Source organism: Fusarium tjaetaba (assembly GCF_013396195.1).
Source record: "Fusarium tjaetaba strain NRRL 66243 chromosome Unknown NRRL66243_c0000134, whole genome shotgun sequence".
Taxonomy (NCBI): domain Eukaryota; kingdom Fungi; phylum Ascomycota; class Sordariomycetes; order Hypocreales; family Nectriaceae; genus Fusarium; species Fusarium tjaetaba.
In genome coordinates, this window is record NW_023501330.1 from 160340 (window position 1) to 183551 (window position 23212).

Sequence of the window (23212 nt, forward strand, 5' to 3'; positions counted from 1 at the left end):
TCGGGGAAGCGTCGAATCAAAAGGTTTTTGTTCAAGGGTATTTCGGATGTTGTCGTTGTAGCCGTCTCAGTCCTATAGCCATGCTCTCTAAAGCGCCCTCGCTCCCAAATCCATCTCTCATGAAGATAATCGCGGGGTGTCGAATATGGTTGCAAATTTATGCAGAGTTGAGGTCTGGTCATCCAAGCATTCCAAGACTTAGATGTGATGCTCAAGCAGCATCGTTGCGTTTGATGAAATAGGACCTGGTTAGATTTAAGCATTAGTTTCAGTTATCAGTTTGATTCAGCCATGTCACATACTTTGAGAACTCATATGCCGACCAGCAGATAGCTGTGCTGGGCATCGTGGTAACAATGCGAGGTCGCACACCCTTGAAGAAGCCTTTGACACCGGCTCTCTGATATAATAGGCGGCAGCCTCCGATAAAACTGTTGACACTTCTCACTTCGGGGTCAGTGGAGGTTCCCCGGGTCTGGAGCATAGTCTTGATGACATCCATGGGTGTGGTAAGACCAGCAGCAAAACCACCAGCAACGGCACCGGCCAAACAATGTGTCAAGGGGTCGTAGTTCTTTGCGGGATTCATGGCGGTTGAAATAGACTCGTATGCGAGGAACTGTAGAGCTGTGAAGGGGACTGTCATGGACAGTGTCGTGGGGTACGAGATGTAGAAAGCGCCCAAGCCCTCGGACTTGTAGACATACTTGGCGCAGTCCAGCATGGATCGGTACATTTTGCTCGAATTTTGAATCTGCATGCGCTGCTTGATGACTGTACAGGGTTGTCAGCGACCGTATTCTGGGTGCTCGAAAGGTTGGGGCGTAGGGGGCGTACCATCGAAAGGGTTCATGAACGCGTCGCTAGCAATAGTCGCAGCGGCACCGCTGGTGGCTGCAGAAATTTAGTCAGTGGCTGTCAGATCGGAAACTGGGCAGAAATTGTATATTTACCAGCAGCGAGGGGATGGTGTACACCGGCCTGGTTACCGCCCATGGCATGTTTGACTGCTTCGTATGTTGCAAAGTAGACGGCGTGCGCAGGACCTAAGCAGTTTTAGCAACGGTTAATAGGTCTGTCCATGACGTGGTTGACTTACCAGCTCCAACTATGACACTGGACATGCCGCGCCATAAGCTGAAGAATCCCTCAGTGCGGGCAATCTGAACGGTATTACGAATGACGCCCGAGTAGGCTGGTGTGGTGCTGGGGTTGAGGATTTGCATTCTGGTCTAAGAATTGTGTCAGACTCGAGATGGGCAAAGCGAAGCGAAGCAAGCAAGCAGCCATAGAAAGAATGCAGGGCATGAGCATACCTTGATTGCATCAATGGGATACATGGCAGTGTGCTCCTGTAGGAAGACGCAAAATTAGCCTGGTATAACTTTGTATTGCTTGTCCGAGGCGAGGGATTCATACTGCTATGCCGGCAAAGGCGCCTGCTGCCATGTTCTGCAGGAGGGAGAAGTTGGGCGGGAGAGATTCATAGCTGTGGGAGAAACAGTCAATTTCGAGGCCCTGAGGTGTACATGACCATCTTGATGAGGGTGCTGAGTTGTGCTCACTCGTATTCTTCGACTGGCTCTGCACTTGGCTGGGCCATGGCGGCCACAGCTTCCGATGCTCCGCCGAAAGGCTTGGTCTCGAGGGCCGCCAGGTTGGCGACTGGAGGAGGTATCGGGGCAATTACTGCTATAAAAGTGACGGCGAGCGATCTGTGCCGTGGATGGAGTCGGCTATGTCGTGTACGGGGACTGCAGGAGGCTCAAGATATGGAGTTGGAGTTGCGCCGGAGGATGGTCGCTAAAACGATGACGATGTTGAAGTTGAGATAAGGCCCTAGGTACTAAGTTCGGGGCGAAAAATATGGCCTCGACTTGCTGGAGCTGAAAAGACCGTGCAAAGTGGTTGCTATGTCCGAGCCGTGTTCTTGATTCGCCTCGGTCTATTCGAATACACCGATCAATGAAGGATGAGTCTTGTCGCCGGCAGTTGAAGTACTTGTAACTAAGAAATGCAAGAAAGAAGTCCAAAGCCGAGCGGAGGCGATGGAGCAAAAAAGTAGGCAGGTAGGTAGTTCAGATGGAGGCTGGTGGTGGTGGTGGTAGTGGTAGTGGTGTTCTACTAGGTATTCTTCTACCTTGCCTTATTAGTCTGAATTGGACAGCGCGGGAAAAACTCCAGGCCAGGTTAAGTCTTTGTAGGCTCTGGAGCTACAGTACCCTCTGGGCTGCCTAGATTTTTTTTTTTTTTTTTTCCCCTCTGGGGATGAGACAGCTCCGTTTACGGCCTCGGAGTCCGGACGGGAGCTACGGCAAGTACCCTTTCGTCAAATTATTGCTGCAAAGCTACCTCTGTCTCTGTCTGCATATACGTCTTCTCTTTTTCCCCTCCCCCCTCCTCTAGGTAGACTAGGGCCTCCATCTGTCGTTTGAACTAGCGTCGTTCAGGGAGCTCGGCGCGTCGGCTCAGATAACAATGGACTAAGGTGAAGTTAGCAAACAGCGAGGTATTTTCCATTGCTAAATTGTGAGACGAGGTACTTGTACTTCCATGGTGTTGTCCATTTCTCCGCCATCTCCTGTTGCGCTTATTATATGCCCGCGGAAGTGCAGTCGTATCCATTATCAGTTTATCTAAGGTACCTATCGCCGGAGCAGTTATTATGAGAGACCAAGGTACCTAGGTAGGTATAAATAATTGTCATATGGTGGTGGACTTGGCCCTAATATCACAAATTTATCTTCAAGTACTGTAGTTACCCATGTATGCTGGCCTTGCTGCAAATTGAGGCCGGACATGTTTACCAATAGTATTCTGTTTGTACCTACTAATATATTCGTACCTACATTTGATTGTCTCTCGACTCAGCGCGCATTGGCGCCCAAGAAAGGCGTGGCAGGTTGGGTCATACAGTAGAAAGGCCATCCATCTATCTGCACTAGACTTACGGAGTAGTGCATGGGTAAATGCTCATCTCTGTACGTAAACTGGCCAATTTGCTTGTTTGCAGAGCGGGTCAGCGTCACTTCACATCATATCATAATCCCTGTAACCGTCTTGTCGGGTTTGGAATCAAGATCAATATCAGTACATATCGGTCTTTAGCTTACACATACTATACACACGAATAGCTGCCGAGGTTAACAGCATGCCGTTGCGAGAAATATAAATATCTTACGGGAACATGAGGCAGAGGAATAATTATATTGATACCTAGAGAGTGATATTCCCTTCTTATTTCATCCTTCATACATTCATTCATTTACTACTAACTTTGTAGATCTGAGGCCAAGTCAGTGAGTGAGTTGCTGGACTGGATTAACTCCACAACCTAGCCCATGACTAAGGTAATATCCATGGATGAGGCATCGTGACCACGCGGTGTATCCATACATTCATATCTAGTTCTCCATTCGACAAGAAGCATGTCAAGTGCTTTGAATGTTCAGGCAAGGGGAAGCGTAGGGAGTTTGGAAGCTCACATTAGCATGGAAGGCGACGTTAATCAGGCTTGCTATTAACTTAGCACTCATAGTTGAGGTTACACTTGTATATCGAAGGAGATATTTGAACAGTTTGAATATTCACTCATGCCCAGACCTGTAGACATGCAGCAGTCGAATCTCATCTTTCACCGAATCATGAGCCTGGTTGCAGCCCAGGGCATGACAGGGGGTCTCACACATTGGAATTAGGTTATCAATCAGTTCGGGGACCCAATTCTCTCTCTCTAATCAATCAGTCCTCAAGCTCGTCCTCAAACTGGATAGACTCACTATCTGCTACCTAAGTTGGACTTCCACGGCAAAAAATCTCGTCTAGAAAATGGTCGTCAGCCAAGCAGTGGAGGTTTAGAGGGACCAAGTCACTCAAGATTGATGAATTCGTGTTGCAACATTGATTAATGAATGGTCTTTGTTTGACTCTGGCTTATCAGACAGATACCTGAAAGATATCGCTTATTTGTATTTGCAACTCGTCCGAATAAGCTCATTTTTAATATTGTCAACCTCACACCCTCTTCTAAATCTTTGCTACCTACCGTAACGTTATGTAGTCTCCGTGCAAGAAACTTCCCACTGACTGTGTTTTGTTTGTTTGTACAAACGGCCTCGGTAGTATCATTAATTACGACTCGTCGTTATTCCGAGACACATGTCACGGCCTCGGATTTATCGCCCCAACCCCGATCTTCTCGTTGGAATTCGTTTGCCTGCCGTGTAAACCTGAGAGTACCTAGCAACCCAGTTTGTACAGTTTCCAAGAGCTCGATAATGGGTACAATGTTTTTCTCTAAATATAGGTAGTTAGGTAGTGGACTTATTCATTTATAGGTACCCAAGAGTCTGCTCCTGCCACCCAACCCAAGTACACTGACCGACGCTCCGATGCCAAATCCTTCACTGCCAGTCACAAGACAGATAGTCGCAATAAACAAAACCCAATCTATGCAAAGCGCCAGTAAAATCCACCTCCGTTTTCCAAGGACAAGGGTATTTCGGGGAGATAACTTCCAGTATTCGCCTTGACGCCATGTGGTTCACCCAAAATGGGAAGATAAATAAATGAATGAAACCCCCCGAGAGATGTTCTATATCAGACCATGCCCCCACCGCGCCGGGATCGCTGCGTTTGCTGAAGCTGGTATATCATACCCAGTACCCCTTCACCAGGATCGTCTGTATTGGCAGCACTGTTCTCCCGTGTCACCCCTTTTGCGGGGGACGTTTCCCAGGTCGATTCACCTAGTTCACCCGCTGGCTCGTACAGTTCGTCATCTTCCCCAGTTCGCCTCATGGCGCTATCTTCAGCTTCTTCAGTTATTTGGCTTTCCCCGCGGAATCCTCGCGGATACCTTGACCAATGAAGACTACGTGCACCCATGTTCACCCCAGCAGGTTGATGATGTTGATCCAACAGGATAGACGCCATTGGGGAGGGCTGTGGCATTGGTCCCGTACGTGGACCTCGCCCACCGGGGGCTCTACTTCTGGCACGTCCCGTTTCCGCGCGACCAATATGAGAACCCTGCATGTCTGCTCCTAATGATGGAGAGGCAAGCCCTGGGAAAGCTGGAGGTGGGTGAAAGGCCGGTTTTCCTCCAAACGGTGTATGACCGGGAATGCCAGTCTTGGGGTTTGTAACGTAGTTGTCAAGGAACCCAAAGTAGGATGCGGCCATCTTGTTGTGCTTCGTTGAGTAGTAGTCCTCACGAACATCCGGCCGTTGCCCCTGATGGCCCGTATTTCCTGGTCCTTTCTGAAAGTCGAATACCGCAAAGGAGCAGACATAGCCGAGTCCGTCAACGTGGATTGTGAATTCGCGGAAGAAATCGACGATCTGGTCACTACACTTGGGCAGTGAAAACAAGAGCAACATAGGCGTCGTCACTATGCCCATCACCTCCTCAAGGAAAATGACCACTTTCATCTTGTAAAGCTCTGCAAATTCCTGTTTAACCTCGAAGCTGTGGAGCTTATTCTTCCAGTGATCGGGCATGTAGTGTGTGTACTCAATCACATTCATCAAGGCATATTCGGGATTGAACACCAATGTCTCTTCAGACACCATTCCTCGGGTGATGGCCCAAATGGCACCAAAAATTCCGAGATAGAATAGGACTGGTCTGTCTTTCGTGATCTCGAAGTTAATAAAAAGCTCCGAGTCAAGAATAGAGCCTACAGCGAGAATGGCAGTAATTGCACCTGTCATGAAGGCGATGGTTCGCGCAATATCTTCAGTCATCCTCTTGGGGAACTGATCGATATACCGAGTGGCGAATGGATAAGACATGTGCAGCCTTTCGTAGAATATATGTGGCAGTTCGTTGAATTCGCGGAATTTCCATTCTGCTAGAGAAGTGTACTTGCGCGCTGCAGCTTGCTTGGGATCCTTTGTGTACTCCTGTAACGGAATTAGCTTTCAAAGAACAGAGTGCATAGGCTAAAGTACTGACATAATAATAAGTGAAGAAGTAAACAATGATAACGTAGGCAAGCACAACAGGCGCGAAGATAAGATTTAGAAACCCCGCGAACATCAACCGCTGCTTCAGTTTCTGGCTCAAGAGACGTCTGCGATCTGGGCGCAAAAAGTCCTGCTGAACTTGGCCCAACTCGTTGAAGGCCATATCAAGGATGCAGTAATGAAGATACCATTCCATTGTCTTGGAAAATAGCTGGCGGCCGCGAAGAAACGGAACTGGCAAAGACAAGTTCAGGACATCCTTGTTGATCATCGCAATAAGGTAATTCTCTTTGCGCATGAGTCGATTAGCAATATCGTGTGCATCAAGCCGTTCTTTCGACTGGCTGCCAATAAACTGTCTCAGTTTCGGTGTGATGTTTGTTGCAGTCTTCGGGTTCTGTTCACGCAGCGCCATGATACGAACCACAATATCCTGCCACGAAACAGTTTGCATGTCTTGTTCCGGAATGTCCAGCAAGTAAATATAGAAGTCTCTGATGTAGAGGAGGCGGCGAATCTCCACAAAGTATTGTACACACTTCCAAATGAAGAAGAAGGTGTAAAGCCAAATCGCCAGGTTCCAGAGACCCGACATTTTGCGCGTACATTGGGGAACTACAACCTCATGTAAGGATTTGCTGTGTGGAATCTTTGAATAGTCAATGCATTGACAAAGGAAGGTGAGCAACACCGCGACGAAAAGTGTCTCCCTGAAGCACCGATTAGCCACTCATGTTTCGCACCTTGGTGACGGAATACTTACAAGAGCCAGAGAGCGTTAGCACACAGAATGCACCACAGTCCCCCACCTTCATAATAGTCGTAAACATCCCGCATAAAGCTGTCTAGATTTGAGGTGTTAACCCATCGCCAGAGTGCTTTCTCCCTCGGATTACTTGCTATCGAGCCCCTAGCCACGGGCATGGGTTGTGGTCCAGCGGGCCCCCCATACCTATTCTCTTGATGAAGTTGTTGCTGAGCTGTGGCTGCTTCCCACTGCGCCCTAGCCTGTGCTGATGATGGGCCTGCAGCTTCTGGCCTTTGAGGATTGTTGGATGGGGCTGCTCGTCTGGGCGATGTTGGGGGTAAGTTGACTACTTCGTTTGGCTCCATGAGTAACGATGCCGGCACCTCGTTGTCACCGTCGTCGTCCTGCTGGTGCCATCTCGGCGAGGGTCCACCGGGACTTTGCGCCTGCTTCCTTAGTGTCTTAGCCCTTCCTTTGCCCTTTGGGTTCAGAGCTGCACTTTCTATTGTCATGCGGCTATCGCCAATATCGAGTCCTTCGGGATGAAAATCGTCATCAAATTGATGACCAAGGTTCTCTTCATCGATGCCGGGATCGTATTCGTCATCATCTCCAGAACGTAGCTGTTCATAAAACGACCGTGACCCTCTTGCGGGGAATTTCGATCGGGAAAATAACTTTGAGGACATATCGATTTCTTTCGATGAATCAAGCGTAAAGATAGGCGGGCATGTTGGTTTGGGGTCGAGGCGGTTCGAAGGCGATTGATGATGTTGATGCTGGGTCGTTCGTTGTCTTGCCGTAAATGGGACACGAGCAAGGGTTGCTTCCTTCCACCTTGATGATGAAATATTTGGACTTGAACTTTGTTGAACTGGGTGATCCAGGAATTACGGCGAACGTAACTTTATTCGTTAAATGATAATGAAATATGGAGGATAGGTAACCCAAGGTCACGAGGGGACGTTGATCACGATAAGCGTGACCCAAGGCACATGCCTACCTACTCCAAGCAAGGGAACGGTCCGGTGTGACAGAGTCTAATCAAATGGGAGTTGGATATCACAAGGAAACCATGCGCCCTGACCTGAAACAAAAGTGAATAAATCACTTGCAGGTTAATGATACCTAGACAGACAGTTTAATGCTCCAGGCATCACCAGCCGCTGGTATGACGCTACAGAGCGGTGTGCGATTCTGCCAGACAAATACCGATAAGACCCAATGAATGGCTACACACCGCCTTCCTCTTCCATGCACCCTTTACGACACCTGGCACACTCCCACCTACATGATTGCCCTTGTCTTATACGGAGTATCTGTATAGGGATCGCTCGTGGTCGCTGTTGGTTTTAGATTCCAAATTGTCAGGTTTACTCTGTTGCTCCATCGAGCTCGGTCGGTTCATGGACCTGCGCGGAATAAGTTAAAGTTTGCCGGCGGCAACAATTCGACTGAGCAGTGTTACTGCTGTTTTACTGCAACATGGCACCTACAGATCGCTCATTGTCATTGAAGAGCCTGCCTATGAGAGACGCCTCAGTTTCAGGACTCCTTGCTCCAGATGGCTATCCACAAACTCCCTCAACACCAAGAGGGATCACTCCACTTACATCCAAAGTGACCAGTGTCCTTTCGACGACTCATTCTGATACAGAGTTTCGAGACGCTCTCGCTCTTCTTGATGAACGTGGGATCCAAAACGATGCCGAAACTCGTCGACGTGTTCGATTAGACCTACAGAAGGAAGTCATTGACAGTAATGGAGAAGTTATTGCCGAATTTGGGCGGGTTGCAGAGGTGGGTTCAAGCATTTGTTTTACAGGAAACCGTACCAACATGGCAATAGCAACTTCGGCGTATCAAAACGACCATTGACAAGCTTAACAATGGTTATGAGGACATGAAAACCCAAGTTGTCGAAGCTCATAGGCAGACATTGCCAGCACTCTCCGAGGCATCCTCTCTCTTGGAGCAAAAGAGACAGGTTGAGGTGAAGCAAGAGCTGCTCGGTGCCTTCAAGAAACATTTTGTCATGTCGGAGAATGAGGTTGCCGCATTTACTCAAACAGCCGAGCCAGTAGATGACCGCTTCTTCGATGCCTTAAGCAAAGCGAAAAAGATCAGCAAGGATTGCGAGATACTCCTTGGGTTCGAGAAACAGACTCTGGGTCTGGAACTGATGGAGCAGACGTCGAAGAACATCAATCTTGGTTTCCAAAAGCTTTACAAATGGATACAGCGAGAGTTCAAGACATTGAATCTCGAAAATCCACAGATGAACTCATCAATTCGCCGGGCATTGCGAGTTCTTGCCGAAAGGCCGTCACTGTTCCAAAACTGCCTCGACTTCTTCTCCGAGGCTCGAGAACGAATCCTTTCAGACTCCTTCTATGTCGCTTTGACAGGTACCTCGCCCTCTGGTACAGAAGATGCCTCTGTCAAGCCCATCGACATGCTGGCACATGATCCGCTACGCTACGTGGGTGACATGCTGGCTTGGATTCATTCAGCCACTGTCAGTGAACGTGAGGCATTGGAGGTTTTGTTTGTCGCAGAGGGGGAGGAACTTGCCAAGGGTTTCAAATCTGGCCGAGACGCAGAGATCTGGCGCCTAATTGCAGAGGACGATGAGGCCGAGGCTGACTTTAATGCGCTTAAGGCACTGAACGACCTAGTCGACCGCGACATCTCTGGAGCGGCCCACGTGCTTCGCCAAAGGATGGAGCAGGTGATCCAAGCCAACGAAGACACCATACCCGCCTATAAACTCGCAAATCTGATCAACTTTTACCGGATCACTTTCCAAAAAACGCTCGGTCCCAACTCTAATTTGGTAGAGTTGATTGGAGGCCTGGAAACAGAGGCCTTGCGCCAGTTCCGAGCACTTGTCAGAGATCACATTGCAACTCTACAGGGAGAATTCCAGCACGCTCCATTAGACCTTGGCCCACCTGCATTTTTACAGGATTCGCTCAAACAACTCAAGGCCATCAGCAAAACTTACGACTCCTCTCTATCGACCTCGGAGGATCGCGAGAGCGAGTTCGAGAATGTGCTTTCAGAAGCCTTTGAACCATTCATGTCGGGTTGTGAAAACATGGCTAAGAACATGAATGCCCAGAACGGTGCGATCTTCCTGATTAATTGTATATCTTCTGCGATAGCATGTCTAGAGCCGTTCGAATTCACACAACGTCGGACTAAACGACTGCGAGCGAAGTCAGATGATGCAGCTAAAAGACTAATAACAAGTCAATACCAATTCCTTCGAAAGGAGTCAGGGTTGGACGCAATTTTCACGAAGCTGGAGGAGGATGACGACAAGAACGCTCAATTGTTGGATGAGAAAGAGCTCGCTCAAGCAAGCCAGACATTGGATGACTTTCTGCCATCAGCACTCATGGACGCCATGGATAATTTGAAGCATCTGCAGGATTCGAAGTTAGCTCGACAAATTACGGAGGAGGCAGCAGAACAGTTCTGCAATGACTTTGAACAGCTTGAAGAGGTTATAACTGAGGGGGGTGATGAATCTGTTGATTCAGAAGAGGACGAAGGTCTGCGGTCGGTTTTCCCTAGAACAACCGCCGAGATTCGTGTGTTGCTTTCATAGATAAAAGGGGCGATATAGATGAGAGTCAGGAGTAAGATGTGGAGAAGCTAGAAATACAACTGAGCAGAAGTGCAAAATTATAACAGTGCCTAATAACTCGCGTACTCTCTCAGGTTGATTATTTGCCAAACGGCTGAATCACAAATAGACGATTGGCCTTACACTGGATGTTTCCACAGCAGTTGTTGAGCGCTCTGCCTTATCATAAGGTAGCTCATTAGTAGGTAAGGTAGTATGTAGTAGGTAGGTAGGCATGAGGCTCATTGTCTACCCCGCCACCATCTATTGCGACTAGGGCGGGCGGTGCGATCCTTGACTACGTCACCGCCTGCCTAAGTTTAACCTGCTAATCCATGTCAGGCATGCAGGTCGATCAACTTGATCACGCTTGACTATCATCAGCAGAGACAGTGCCTTATACCATCGACTTTGACTCGATCACGTCTTATGTTCAATCATACCAAACACCACAACGTGCGCGACCCTGCTATACCAAGGCATTGGCTCATCAATTCGATTCCTCAGCCCAAACGCGTCCCCACCTAAACAACCTGCCACAATCTGCTCTGCTCGCCAAACACATAACAGTCAACACAGCGGCAGTCTTTCACGGTCGGCGGGCTAGGGCGCAACTCAAGCCAGTCTCTGGGTTACTATGGTAGTGGTTTGCAGTGGGAGCCATGTTACGAAACAGGGCCCTGGCTGTTTTGCAGAAGACCTACGATGATAGTTATCTAAGTTGCTCAACTGCTATCTACTATGAAGGCCAGGTAAGTTTTAGTTATTTCGCTTCCTCAATTATCTACTAATCTCTGACTTGGGTTTTAGGGTAATGAGATAGAAGCCATGCGACATTGGCGAGCTGCCCTGGATCAGATCTATGATTACAACGCAAATCGGGCACCCCCCGCATATGGCCCACGTACAGACACCGAGAAAGCCTTACAAGAGGCACTGAAACAGCTGGAATTACAATGTAAAGAACGAATCGATCTCCTGGAAGCTCTCAGGATCTCACGGCAAGAAGAGACGACCACCACGCAACCACCAGCCGGCAAGTTGACAAAGCGACCAAGTATGCCCGAGGGACGAGGTTCCCTTGGACAGGGCACAATCACCGCCATGCAGTATTCTGAGCTATCACGACCAACCATTCCACACCGTCCATCACAGCCTCGACGTACGTCATCAGAACTTGCTATCGTGGATGGACCCAGCACCCATCTAGATCCAAACATGGCGTTCCCGTCGGTCTCTCGATCTGCATCGCCTGGAGGACCAGCCCTACCACCGAGACCGAACAAGACTTTACGGACACCAAGTCCAGAAAAGCACACCATGAGGACGACTTTACGTTCCGGTAAATTAGGAGAAAAGTCCACCAAGCCACGAAAGCCAGCAAAGCCACTCGCCGAAGGATCAAGCAAAGCAGCGACTTTGGCATGGAGCGCGCTCAGTTCAAGGGAAAGATTCTCGAGGGGGACCCAGTCGGAGTCCACTCCAGCAACAGCGAGCTCTAGCTCTCGCACTTCCTTGGATCAGATTCGCAGACCAGTACCAACGCAATGGGACAGCCACTCGAGACGTTTGGTTGTGCCAAAAGACCGCGATCTTGATGGAGAACCTTCAGGAAATACACGACACTCTGATGAGTACTGTTATGCCCGTCCATCCATGCTGTCGGTCACTGCTGCTTCCAGTGCTCTAAATTCGTCTTCGTATCAAGATTTACCTCCATCAGATGCTTACACAAATCGAATCGATCGACTGCCCAACTCGCGCAACGGATTCGCTTCACCGTCGCCACGCAAGGTATCGAGGCAAGAGCGAGCCAACGATACTGAGACCGGCGACGATTCTGGAGAAGCATCAGAGAGGAGAAGTGTGTCAAACAACTTACCAACTCGTAGTCCAGCAGCGAGACAGCCCGGAAGATCTTTGAAACCCTCGAGGCCGCATGCTGAGAGCAGAGATAGGTCAAGGCGTCCTGAACGTAAGGCTCGGCAAGTCTCCACCTCAAGCGCCTCTGACGACGACACGAATGGGACAAGTTCCAGACCACGTCGAGTGAAGGAGAAAGAGGCTCCTATAGAAGCTGATTCCCAAGAGGATGGTTCCGAAGCGTCTGAATCGGAGACTTTGGAAAAGTCTCCTGACGAAATGAGTGAATGGAAAAACAAGAAGAAGCAAATTTTGAAGAACCTGCCCGCTGGTGTTGATGCAGCTGCCGCGAAGCAAATATTGAACGATATTGTCGTTCAAGGTGACGAAGTTCATTGGAGTGATGTGGCTGGTCTTGAAATTGCAAAGAACGCACTTCGAGAGACTGTTGTTTATCCATTTTTACGGCCCGATCTTTTCATGGGCCTCCGAGAACCAGCCAGAGGAATGCTCCTATTTGGACCGCCAGGAACAGGAAAGACTATGCTCGCGCGGGCTGTGGCAACAGAGTCCAAGTCAACATTCTTTTCAATTTCAGCAAGCAGCCTGACAAGCAAATACCTGGGCGAGTCAGAAAAGCTCGTTCGAGCTCTTTTTGGATTGGCCCGGACACTGGCACCCAGTATTATCTTTGTGGACGAGATCGACTCGCTACTTTCACAGAGATCAGGGTCTGGAGAGCACGAAGCCACGATGAGGATCAAGACAGAGTTTCTTATTCAGTGGAGCGATCTTCAGCGTGCTGCTGCTGGAAGAGAAGCGACCGAGAAAGACAAGGAAAGGGGGGATGCCAACCGAGTCCTTGTGTTAGCGGCGACGAACCTCCCCTGGGCAATTGACGAGGCGGCTCGAAGACGTTTTGTGCGACGACAGTACATCCCGTTACCTGAACCGACCACTCGCGAGACACAGCTCAGGACCCTTCTGGGCCAGCAGAAACACGACTTGTCTAATGATGATATCCTCAAGTTGGTGGAATTGACAGATGGTGGGTAGTTCTTTTTCTGACATACCTTCATGCAAACCCAACTGATTTGTGATTACAGGCTTTTCAGGTTCAGACATTACGGCCTTGGCCAAGGATGCAGCCATGGGACCATTGCGATCCCTTGGAGAGGCACTATTACACATGACCATGGATGAGATCCGGCCAATTCAATTGTCCGATTTCGAGGCGAGTTTGACGACCATAAGGCCGAGTGTAAGTAAAGCTGGTCTAAAAGAGTACGAAGACTGGGCGACAGAGTTTGGAGAAAGGGGAGGATAGATAGACTGCAATTATTCTGGTATACAACATGTAACAAAAGGGCACAGGTACATTATAAGCGCAGGGGCTTCATGGATAGCACAACCCCAGTCCGACACACTGGGCTACGGGTAGAGGAGTTGTAAACGGGCTGAATGTCTAGTATGTCTTTTATATGTTACAAATAGTACAGTTGGTTTAAGAACCCCTTGTCTGTTGTTAGGATCCCCCCACCACATGATATCGTACAGAGCCTACCCGTTCAAACCCTCTGTTCCTGTTGCCTTGTCCCAAAAAGCAGGTTTCCCGCATTGTCCATTTCCATCTCATCACCTGGAGAGTTGCAGTCATGTGTCGTAATATCAAGGTTGAATTAGTTTAATCGACGTCGCTTGCCGAGGTCTGAGGTTTACGCTTCTGCTGAGCTTCCTCCCATGCTTTGCGTTTGGCCTCCTTCTTTTCATTTTCCAAACGCTTCTCTTCGAGCCTCTGGTTCTCCTCTTCTTGCCTTCTCGCCGCCCTTCGCTCATCCTTTTTGGCCTTCTTGGCCTCGTAATCCGCTATCCTTTGCCCCAACGTAGGCACAGGAGGGCGCTCCGCGGTGGGCGTTCCATAGGGCGCAATAATGCGCTTGATAACGTGACGCTTGTGCTGGGAAGTTGGCCATCCAGGGACAATGGAAACGACATCGCCGGTTCGGAGTGATGAGTTGGGATCGTGGACGAGATAGTGCTTAGGGTCGGCAAACCACTAGATATTCATGTTAGCCTGTGTTATTTATGCTATGAAGTGCACCTGGGAGTTCTCTTACCTTGTTGACGATCTTGTTCCATTTTTGACCGCCAACTCGGACCTTGACAGTCTTGTCCATTAGGCCAGCAGAGACGACAACACCATGAAGCTCGTGTGTCACACGGCGCGCAGCCTTTGCTACGGGGGAAGACATGTCGAATGTGTCCCTTCTGTCCAATTGAGTGTTAACTCGCTTGTCTAGCAGGCCTGAAGTGTTGTTGGTTTACCAGTTGCTTGTCACGGTCAATTGTTCGATGTCCTCCAACTCGCAGAGGCTCTCTAAAATTTGGTAGCCAATGAGGAGCGGTAGAGGTGTGAGAGAGATTATGTAAGTGCTCTACGATATAGACCCCGCCGATTGGCTGGATAGGGCCTCACACGACTCGACGATATCTGCAACTTCTAAGCGAGAACTCATTTAACCGCAATGCTAGACGAGGGTGAACAAGTCAATGTGTTTATTGGTCGTCTCTCTAGGCGTTGAGCGAGACGATATCGAATAGTATGACAACGTCTTTTTGAGGGAATTACTGATCATCATACAACGACTTCATCCTTCGAAATACTCCGAACCCGCATGTTTCTGCCCATTCGGCATCCGGGACCCGCTGACAGTGCGTGAGCTTCGGCGAGATGTGGGGGCCGCTACCTTCCATCAGAATATGGCTTGGCCTCAGGGTTCAATATTCATAGTTAGCACCTTGTTTATTGCGAGCGCCGCTTTTTTTCTTCTTCCTCAGAGGCTATTTTTTTACTCTTCCTTTTCTTTCACCTTGACCTGCACGCGACAAACTTCATTTCAATCGACAACAATCGCATACAATCACACAATCGTATTGTATCGGTATTTCACTGTTCCAGTATCTACCAATTCATACTGTCTGTCTTGTCTGTCTGTGACTGTTTCGAGACACTCTTGAGTAACCAACATCCAAGCTCAACTCCCCCACTTACCTTTTTCTCTGCCTGTCTCGCCCTCCTCTCTCTTCTCCTCCATCATGTCTTCGCCCGAGCGTCGAACTGCTGGAGTCAAGCGACCTCGTAAGAGCCAACCACGAACTCGACCTGCAAATCCTACAGGGTCGTCATTGACATGTCGGAAAATATAGGCACACAATCCCTCCCTCCCCCCTCGCTTCCTCAGTTGGTTGCCGAGCAGAGCACTCCCATCCCTCCCACAGACAAGGACTCTCAGCGTCTGATCGTCGTCCTGTCCAATGCCAGTCTTGAGACGTACAAGGCTTCTCACGGAGGCACCAGCCGCAACCGTGAGGACAAGTACTCTCTGCTCAACAGCGATGAGCACATCGGTGTCATGCGCAAGATGAATCGGGACATTAGTGATGCTCGTCCCGACATCACCCATCAGGTTTCAACTCTGATCTTCTGAGTCGGCATTCAACATGCTGACCATTTCTCTTAGTGTTTACTGACCCTTCTGGATTCGCCCATCAACAAGGCCGGCAAGCTCCAGATCTACATCCATACTGCCAAGGGTGTCTTGATCGAGGTCTCGCCCTCAGTCCGCATTCCGCGAACATTCAAGCGATTTGCCGGTCTGATGGTGCAACTCTTACACCGTCTGTCCATCCGCTCCACCAACTCTAACGAGAAGCTGCTCCGGGTGATCCAGAACCCCATCACTGACCACTTGCCTCCCAATTGCCGCAAGGTTACTCTGAGTTTCGATGCGCCACTTGTCAAGGTTCGTGAGTATGTTGAAACCGTGGATTCCAAGGACAGCATCTGTGTCTTCGTTGGCGCTATGGCCAAGGGTGAGGATAACTTCGCCGATGCGCTTGTTGACGAGAAGATCTCCATCAGCAACTACTCTCTGTCTGCTAGTGTTGCTTGCAGCAAGTTCTGCCACGCTGCTGAAGATGTCTGGGACATTATGTAAGACCCGTCGTCGATCAAGTCGGCAAGGGGCCGAAGCTGCGATGGAAACCAAGTGCCGGCTCGCCCTACGACGATACAACATCGTCGTTGGGGTTGAGACGGTTCGGTTGTAACTTGGAATGCCTGGGGTGTTCGCTGTCGCTTGTTTTTGCAACCAAAACATGGGGCGTTCAACATCGGGTCCGAGACGTGAATGTCGTCTTGATGGGTCATTTCAACCTGACCCATACTTTCCTATTTGTTCTTTTCTACTGTCACTCAGCGGGTCTGTTCTATTTTACCCCCAGTTCTTGATGGCTGTTTGGCCAAGGTTAAGTTTGGATGGAATCTACTTATAGATTTGTTTGGGCTTGCTGGTCTAATCAATCGACGCTTCTTGGTGGGAAAGCCACGGCAAGGCATTTTGAGAAAGATTCGAGTTCTTTGAGGATAATGGGGTTACCACAACGGGCCAATCCCGCCATGGTTCGTGCCGCTCCTCAATACGTTATTCGCCATGGATGGACAGACAAGACGCCAGACAGTCAAAGAAAAGACAATATTTATATCATAAGTAGGATGCGGATATGTGAACTATTGTGCAGGTAGCCAACAGATTTGCGTGTGTATCTCAAAACACCAGGAATCAATATCTGAAACCAAAGACACGACTAGCGTTCGGGCTGAGGCCACCAAGTGAAGCTAATCCGCCGCAACCGCGAATGTGCAACAAACCAAAAAGGGCTGGTGTAGCACCAAATCACCCCGCACTTTAAGTAGGTCTTGTGTGCCCAGAGCTATTCTGGCTTGGGAGAAAGAATGGGAAGCATGGAGTGACAGGACTACGAATGATGGATGAGGACACCTTTAATAGGTGCGATACGCCAGCACGATTCCCACAGTGATTGAAGTAGGTAGTCACGTAGAAGCAAATGAGATGGGGATATTGGTCATTGTAGTATGTACTACCTACTACCCTACCTTACCTTGCCTTAGTGTGTAAATATCCCCCACGCGATTTGAAGGGTAAAACACCGGATCTGAAGCCTTGTGCATCGGAGGAGTGAACAAAGGAACGATAGGTCGAGGAGGCGAACAATAATTACAGTAAACATGGCCAGGAGGGTTGGTCGGCCGCAGGTTCGAATCGGGCCTGGCCTTTGGCCAACACCACGACAAGTCATTACATACCTTAGACGTGTTGTTCTCTGCCTCGCCATGGGATATTTTATTCCACAAAACGGCCCTCTTTTCCTGAGTGGAATGGAACAATATCTATTTAACAAAAGAATTATATTGGGTTGCTCCAGCCAAGTCAAGTCAGATTCGAGAACCAGACAAAGAGGGCTTAATCCTATTCAATATCTGGTGCTTGATAAGGTAGCCGAAGGGCCGGGGTTGGCCGGTCCAGGCCGGGGGTGGATATGCCGGTGGAGGTCCGGTGGATCAAGCCGGACGCCGTGAGTCCAGCCGTTGGCCTTGACGTGGTCACGCATCGATGGCCGAAAGTCATTGGACCAATTCTCATGGGCTATTTTCCGATGATCGAACAGAGAAAAGACGATGGTGGAGAGGATAACCACGACAACCCGCACTAGATGTCTTTTATGAGCATTGCGTGTCACACATCCTTATTATAGCAATAATCAAACTAGCGAGCCATGGCGGACAGTGGAGTCAGATGTTATTATCTGGTGCAGGGGGCTCTGCTCTGTCATGATTAAAGATGGATGGATGATGGATGAGCAGAGCTACCAGTACATACGGCATGGAGGGGTTTGAGGGGAGGGGCAGACTACATACATCCAAAATGAGGGGAAGAGAGTATCAGAAGAACGGTTTTGGAGTAGCTCGGCTGCATGGCTACAAGAGAGGTCAAGACAGTGTCACCGAAGCATGGAAATTAATGGTATACAATTCATGTGGAAGTAGTTTATCATTTGTGAGTGAATTCCGGGCTAGGTTTACTTATTAGTGAGTGGTGAAAAGGCTTGATGAAAGGAGTTTACCGTAGTAGAGCTGTCCATGTTTTGTCCAATGCCCATAGCTTCCCACCCAACCATCTATTCATTCGTGGCACGATGGATGTTAGGTTGACTGACCCTTCTAGCTGCAGGTACCAAGTTAGGACAAGTCGTTACAAGGATGGCACATGATGCTATCACCGCATGTGCACAGCACAGCATATCATTAAGGGGGGGGATGTCATGTTTTTTTTTTTTTTTTTTACCACCGCCCGCCCAAATCGGAGAATCTTTCTGAATTGTTCAGGTGCTTAGACAGCAACCATATTGAGTAGAGCAACAGCTGGATATCCAATTTGGGTTCAGAGCTTGAAGGGTTCAGGGGTGATCATGAGCGGGTGCTGCCGGATAGCGCGGGGCTAGTGGGCCGGCTTCTAACTCAAGACGGGAGACGCACCATGTGTCCAGCCAAGGCAAGGTTAAGGATATGGAAGTGAAACTATTACCGCCAGCAAACACTTCAGGTACCACTGAAAGATACACGAGCCCAGTGCACCTCACAATTCCAGAGCACTTCCATGGCAGCTCACGGCATGCGAAGTCCTATATCTCTGCCCACGATGGGGGCTAGCTATGGATCTGCCCAGGCCTGATCGTGTCTGTGATTCGACCCAACGTGATAGACTATGATGCGATGTGATGCAGAACCCATGCCATGCCCTGCCCTGCCCACGCCCGACAGAGAGGGGATGGCTAGGTACCTAGGATGGGTACTTGCGACTACCTACTTCCACGGTAGCTAAATACAGGAAGAGCACGAGAGGGTCAGATGTCAGCGAGTCACAGAGCCACAGAGCCACAGTCACAAGAGGTGCATGACAGGGCCCTTTGGCTCCCATGTTATGAGACGCAGCGGGAGGGCTGGGTTGGCGGTTGGCTGAGACAGTGGGCGTGCGTGCCTCTGGTCACCTTCTGGACGCATCAGCATAACATCCATCCATCTGGGCAGAGACATTCAGTTAGTTACCTTGGGTGGTCGACAGGCCCTAATAAACAGACCAGACCAGGCCAGGCCAGGTACCTTACTGAGCCAGTCAGTCAATCCCGTCAGTAGGGTACCTCCAAAGTAGAGCCCACCCTCACGACACCTTCTCAGGGCATCCCATCCGGGTGATCTTCTCTCTTTAGCTGCATCTTCCTTTTCCTCTCTTTCTCTCTGTCTCTCTCTCTCTCTTCCTCTTTCGACTTCCCCCCCGAGCCTCTATCCTCCTCTTCTCTTTTATAGACAGAGCCTCTAGAGCCTCCAGTCTCCGTTTCTCAGAGCAATTGCTCCAATTGCCTTGAGCAATTAACAGAACAAACATAAAACGCAATACCCATCCACGCACCCCTGCCTCGTCTAGGTACTCATTCTCATTCGGTCAAGGGCCTTGCAATTGCATCGCAGCTTTCCAGGCTCTTGTTATTACTCACTGCCGTGTCGTGCCTTGACTTTCTGGAGCCACGAGGATTATTCACAGTCTCGGGTACCAATCGATCTTTTCTGTGTTCTTACCCACCTCGCATCTTGGACTTGGCCATTCATCTTTGACTCTGCTCTCTTGTTTCTTGTTGTGTTAGGCGTCAAAGGTGTCAGTCCAAGCAGCAGTTGACCGACTACACTAAGGAACAGACAACTCACCATTCGACTTAGGCCACTCACAATACCTCACCTCACCTCATCTCACCTTGCCTTGTTTTGCCTTGCCTTGCCCTGCCTTACTGTACCGTACGGATCCATTCGATTCCTCTCTGGACCTCCGCACGGCACTACCTTAGCTGGACAACTCACTCACTCACTCAGTTACTCATCTTGGAGCATCGAATCGGATACGCCTTGTTTCTTACCTTGGGTCGCCTCGGAATCCCTACCATTTCATTCTCGACCGCCTTCTCTCATCCACTCCGCCACCTCACCCGGCCAACATTTCTTGCTTGCCTCGCTGTATTTCTCGCTATCTATCTGGACCATTCTTCTTCGTGGATTTTCTTTTTTCTCCTACTCCTTCTAATCTGTCGTTTCTAATTTTTTCGGTTTTAATTTTCTCCAACCATTTGGGGTTGCTACTCTACGTCTACTCCTGGTTCTTTATTACTCATCACCGCCAGCCTTGACCGATATTCCAGTCTCCCCACCAGCCCCCTCCTCCTCTTACATATTGCTCAGCCAGTAACGCTCGAGCAACGCATTCGTTCAGTTCCAAAAGTCTTTGGAGATACTCCAAGACTCCAGCAATCTCGGCCAAGGCATCCGAGCGGGTACCTCACCGCAGGCAGCCGATCGGACAGTCCTGGCACTCAGAGCTCTATAAGAGACCATGACACTACCATTCGTTGAGGTGTCACATTTGGCACAGTCTTCATCTTTTTACTCGGCAACTCTTCAGCTCATCGGCCTGCGCTTCTTGAACGAATCACGCGAACAGAACTCGTCCATTGGGACTATTACTTACGGAATTCCAGCTGGAGCCGGCAAGTCTGGAGGCAAACGTGGTGACGACCAAAAAGGTGGCACGCCAGTTCTGCAGATCCGCGAGGTTTCTCGACCTTTCGAGCCTGTCAAGCTCTCGACTCTGGTCTTTGCGGTACCGTCCACTGATGCAGTGATCGGCTTCCACGACTGCGCCTTCACCGCGAATCCGTGGCTGAGTATTCAAACTGACGGTGACCCAATCTATCCTGGCGGCCCCAGCCCCAGACCTCGTTTAGGCTTTGAAGGCGGTCAAACCCCAAGAGGAGCAACAGTACGCGACCTGGACGGCAACACCATTCGGGTCGTGTATCAACAGCCTACTTGTCCTCGGGATTATTTTGGTCGAATTATCGAATGGACTTATGACGGTACCACCGCCCAGCCAAACAGGAATCGGTCTCTTTCACAACCTCAGCTTCAGCCTGTTGCTTCCGCACGTTCGTCTTCTTCTTCCATAAACGGCCAGTCACCCTTCCAGCCCCGTCAGTCTCCTGCCAAACACGGCCCCAATACCGTCACAGCTGCAGAGATGACTCAGCGTGCTGCCTCTCGTGCCGATGAGGACGAACCCGTGTCTGTTTCGCCCCGCCAAAGCTCCAACAACAACGGCCTAAGTACTACCACTGTCGTCGGTGCCATCCTCGGAGTTGCTGCTGCTGGCGCTGCCCTCACATATGGCTTTGCAAGCCATAATGCTAAGGAGCGAGAACGAAAACCAAGACAGGAGTATGAGCCCCCGTCGCTCCCACGACGCTCAACCTTCCCCGAGAAGGCCCCCACGGTTCATAAACTACACAATGACGAGCGCCGCATCACCTACGCGGACTACCCGCCCACGGCGTCACAATACCCGCCCAAGGCGCTCCCTTATCGAGGACATGGTGGCTTTGCCCCTCAGGATATGTATCCGGAGGGATATCCTTTCCAGAAACACATGCAGAATGACTATGCTCCCCGCAAGATGCATCACGAATCGTATCCGCCGAGGAATCTCGGTTACATAGAAGACGACAGCAGTGAGGATTCTCCAGACGAGCCGGTCCGCCCCATTCAATACCTGACGCAAGCTCCTTACGATGAGGAAAATCCATGGTCAAACGAATCCCGAGCCAGAAGTCGGAGCAGAACCCGGAGTGTAGCCAAGAGTGCTGCCAGGAGCGTTGCTGCGAAGAGTGCTGCTCCAAGCACCAGAAGTGTTGCGAAGAGCACTGCCAGGAGCGTTGCTCCTTCTCGTGCCCGATCTCGAAGTCGAGCCCCAGCAGAGGAAGGATATGACACTACCCGAAGTCGACGCTCGTCGAGGCACCCTCCCCCAGAAGACGCCTATGAGTTTGTGGAAACACGCAGTCGCCACGCGTCAAGAGCCCCGGACGATGACTTTGAGACACGAAGCCGTCGAGCGTCACGGCCGCCACGTGAGGATGGATTTGATACACGCAGTCGCAGGTCGTCACGGCCTCCGGAGGATGGTTTCGAAGCAAGAAGCCGGCGGTCTTCCAGGCCTCCTATAACTGACAAGTCTAGGAGCGTCAGAGCCCGCAGCGAAGCGGGTGTTAGTCGCAGCAAGTCTGTAGTGTTAGTGGACGATCTCCGAAGTGAGGCGCCCGTCAGCCGAAAGTACGACGACCGCCGTAGCCATGCCGGTTCCCGAGCGCCCAAGTCGTCACAATCAGTCGTACGCGGTCACCGACCTCCGTATGACGATGAGCGGACATACTTTTCAGCTCGATCACGCCCATCTTCACGAGCTCCTCGTCGATCCTCCCGCACTGAGGTGGAGGCCGACATTATGGAGGCACCAGAGGTCCCCGAGGTGCCTGACGCGCCTGAGATTCCTCTGGATCCCGATGTCTACGAAGCCCCCGACGTGCCAGACATGATGCCTAGGAGTCGGGCCAGGAGTCGGTACAACGTGCCCCGGATGGCCACTGGACCTGACTACCCACACATGGGCTACCCAAGCAAGGCTCAGAGCTACGTATCTGCCAGGAACGTTTCGCTTCCCATGAGCGGCATTGGTAGCAGTCACGCCGATTGGGATGACGACATGGTCAGTGTTGCCCCAAGTGACAGTATCAGCTGTGTTGGGGTGAAGCCGAGCAGACGAAGCCGCAAGATACGATGAAGAAGAATTACGATTATGAGATGCATTTATACGAGCGGCGATAAGAACGACACGATTGACGAGTTGATGGAACGGATAGAAAGCGATTCATGCATGACTAGGCCTTTTCAGATTGGTTCGACAGAATGAAATGGATCAACTGGCAGGCAGTATGCTGTTGTTGTTTACAGACCACAGAGGGGAGCTTCATGGGTTTTTGTTTCAAGGACAGCCGCTTGGATCTAATCTCGCGGGGTCTTCGATTGGCATATGAGGAGGCGTTTGTGTGTTATTACTATTATGGTGTCCGGGCAGGGCCCCCTGGCTTTCTTTCCCGGGCATTCTTTTGGTGAAGGGAGGTTTTGCGATGATTTCCTGTTTCCTTGAGTAAGACGCATTGGATGGAATATAGCAGTCTGTTCTGCTTGGCTGACGACGACA

At 50.1% G+C, this 23212-nt stretch overlaps 7 protein-coding genes across 7 annotated transcripts; 4 read left to right on the plus strand and 3 right to left on the minus strand.

Annotated features, from left to right (window-relative positions):
• Positions 1 to 211: 211 nt before the first annotated feature.
• On the minus strand, positions 212 to 1603 carry FTJAE_6849 (solute carrier family 25 member 46; the record flags this gene model as incomplete). Its single annotated transcript, XM_037353504.1, has 8 exons — positions 212 to 245; positions 303 to 774; positions 838 to 894; positions 954 to 1046; positions 1100 to 1232; positions 1317 to 1352; positions 1420 to 1489; positions 1566 to 1603. The coding sequence occupies 8 exons, from the start codon at positions 1601 to 1603 to the stop codon at positions 212 to 214; spliced, it is 933 nt and encodes a 310-aa protein (XP_037206098.1).
• A 2996-nt stretch (positions 1604 to 4599) lies between these two features.
• On the minus strand, positions 4600 to 7407 carry FTJAE_6850 (uncharacterized protein; the record flags this gene model as incomplete). Its single annotated transcript, XM_037353506.1, has 4 exons — positions 4600 to 5907; positions 5960 to 6680; positions 6734 to 6811; positions 6923 to 7407. 4 exons carry the CDS (start codon positions 7405 to 7407, stop codon positions 4600 to 4602), a joined length of 2592 nt encoding a protein of 863 aa, XP_037206099.1.
• A 796-nt stretch (positions 7408 to 8203) lies between these two features.
• On the plus strand, positions 8204 to 10334 carry FTJAE_6851 (oligomeric golgi complex subunit 6; the record flags this gene model as incomplete). Its single annotated transcript, XM_037353507.1, has 2 exons — positions 8204 to 8518; positions 8568 to 10334. 2 exons carry the CDS (start codon positions 8204 to 8206, stop codon positions 10332 to 10334), a joined length of 2082 nt encoding a protein of 693 aa, XP_037206100.1.
• Positions 10335 to 11014: 680 nt separating this feature from the next.
• FTJAE_6852 (adenosinetriphosphatase) lies at positions 11015 to 13542 on the plus strand (the record flags this gene model as incomplete). Its single annotated transcript, XM_037353508.1, has 3 exons — positions 11015 to 11104; positions 11163 to 13263; positions 13322 to 13542. 3 exons carry the CDS (start codon positions 11015 to 11017, stop codon positions 13540 to 13542), a joined length of 2412 nt encoding a protein of 803 aa, XP_037206101.1.
• Positions 13543 to 13899: 357 nt separating this feature from the next.
• FTJAE_6853 (ribosomal protein s17) lies at positions 13900 to 14467 on the minus strand (the record flags this gene model as incomplete). Its single annotated transcript, XM_037353509.1, has 2 exons — positions 13900 to 14271; positions 14333 to 14467. 2 exons carry the CDS (start codon positions 14465 to 14467, stop codon positions 13900 to 13902), a joined length of 507 nt encoding a protein of 168 aa, XP_037206102.1.
• Positions 14468 to 15311: 844 nt separating this feature from the next.
• FTJAE_6854 (ribosomal rna small subunit methyltransferase nep1) lies at positions 15312 to 16213 on the plus strand (the record flags this gene model as incomplete). The annotated part of the gene is made up of 3 exons (XM_037353510.1): positions 15312 to 15354; positions 15423 to 15682; positions 15737 to 16213. 3 exons carry the CDS (start codon positions 15312 to 15314, stop codon positions 16211 to 16213), a joined length of 780 nt encoding a protein of 259 aa, XP_037206103.1.
• Positions 16214 to 20512: 4299 nt separating this feature from the next.
• On the plus strand, positions 20513 to 22792 carry FTJAE_6855 (uncharacterized protein; the record flags this gene model as incomplete). Its single annotated transcript, XM_037353511.1, has 1 exon — positions 20513 to 22792. The coding sequence occupies one exon, from the start codon at positions 20513 to 20515 to the stop codon at positions 22790 to 22792; it is 2280 nt and encodes a 759-aa protein (XP_037206104.1).
• Positions 22793 to 23212: the final 420 nt, after the last annotated feature.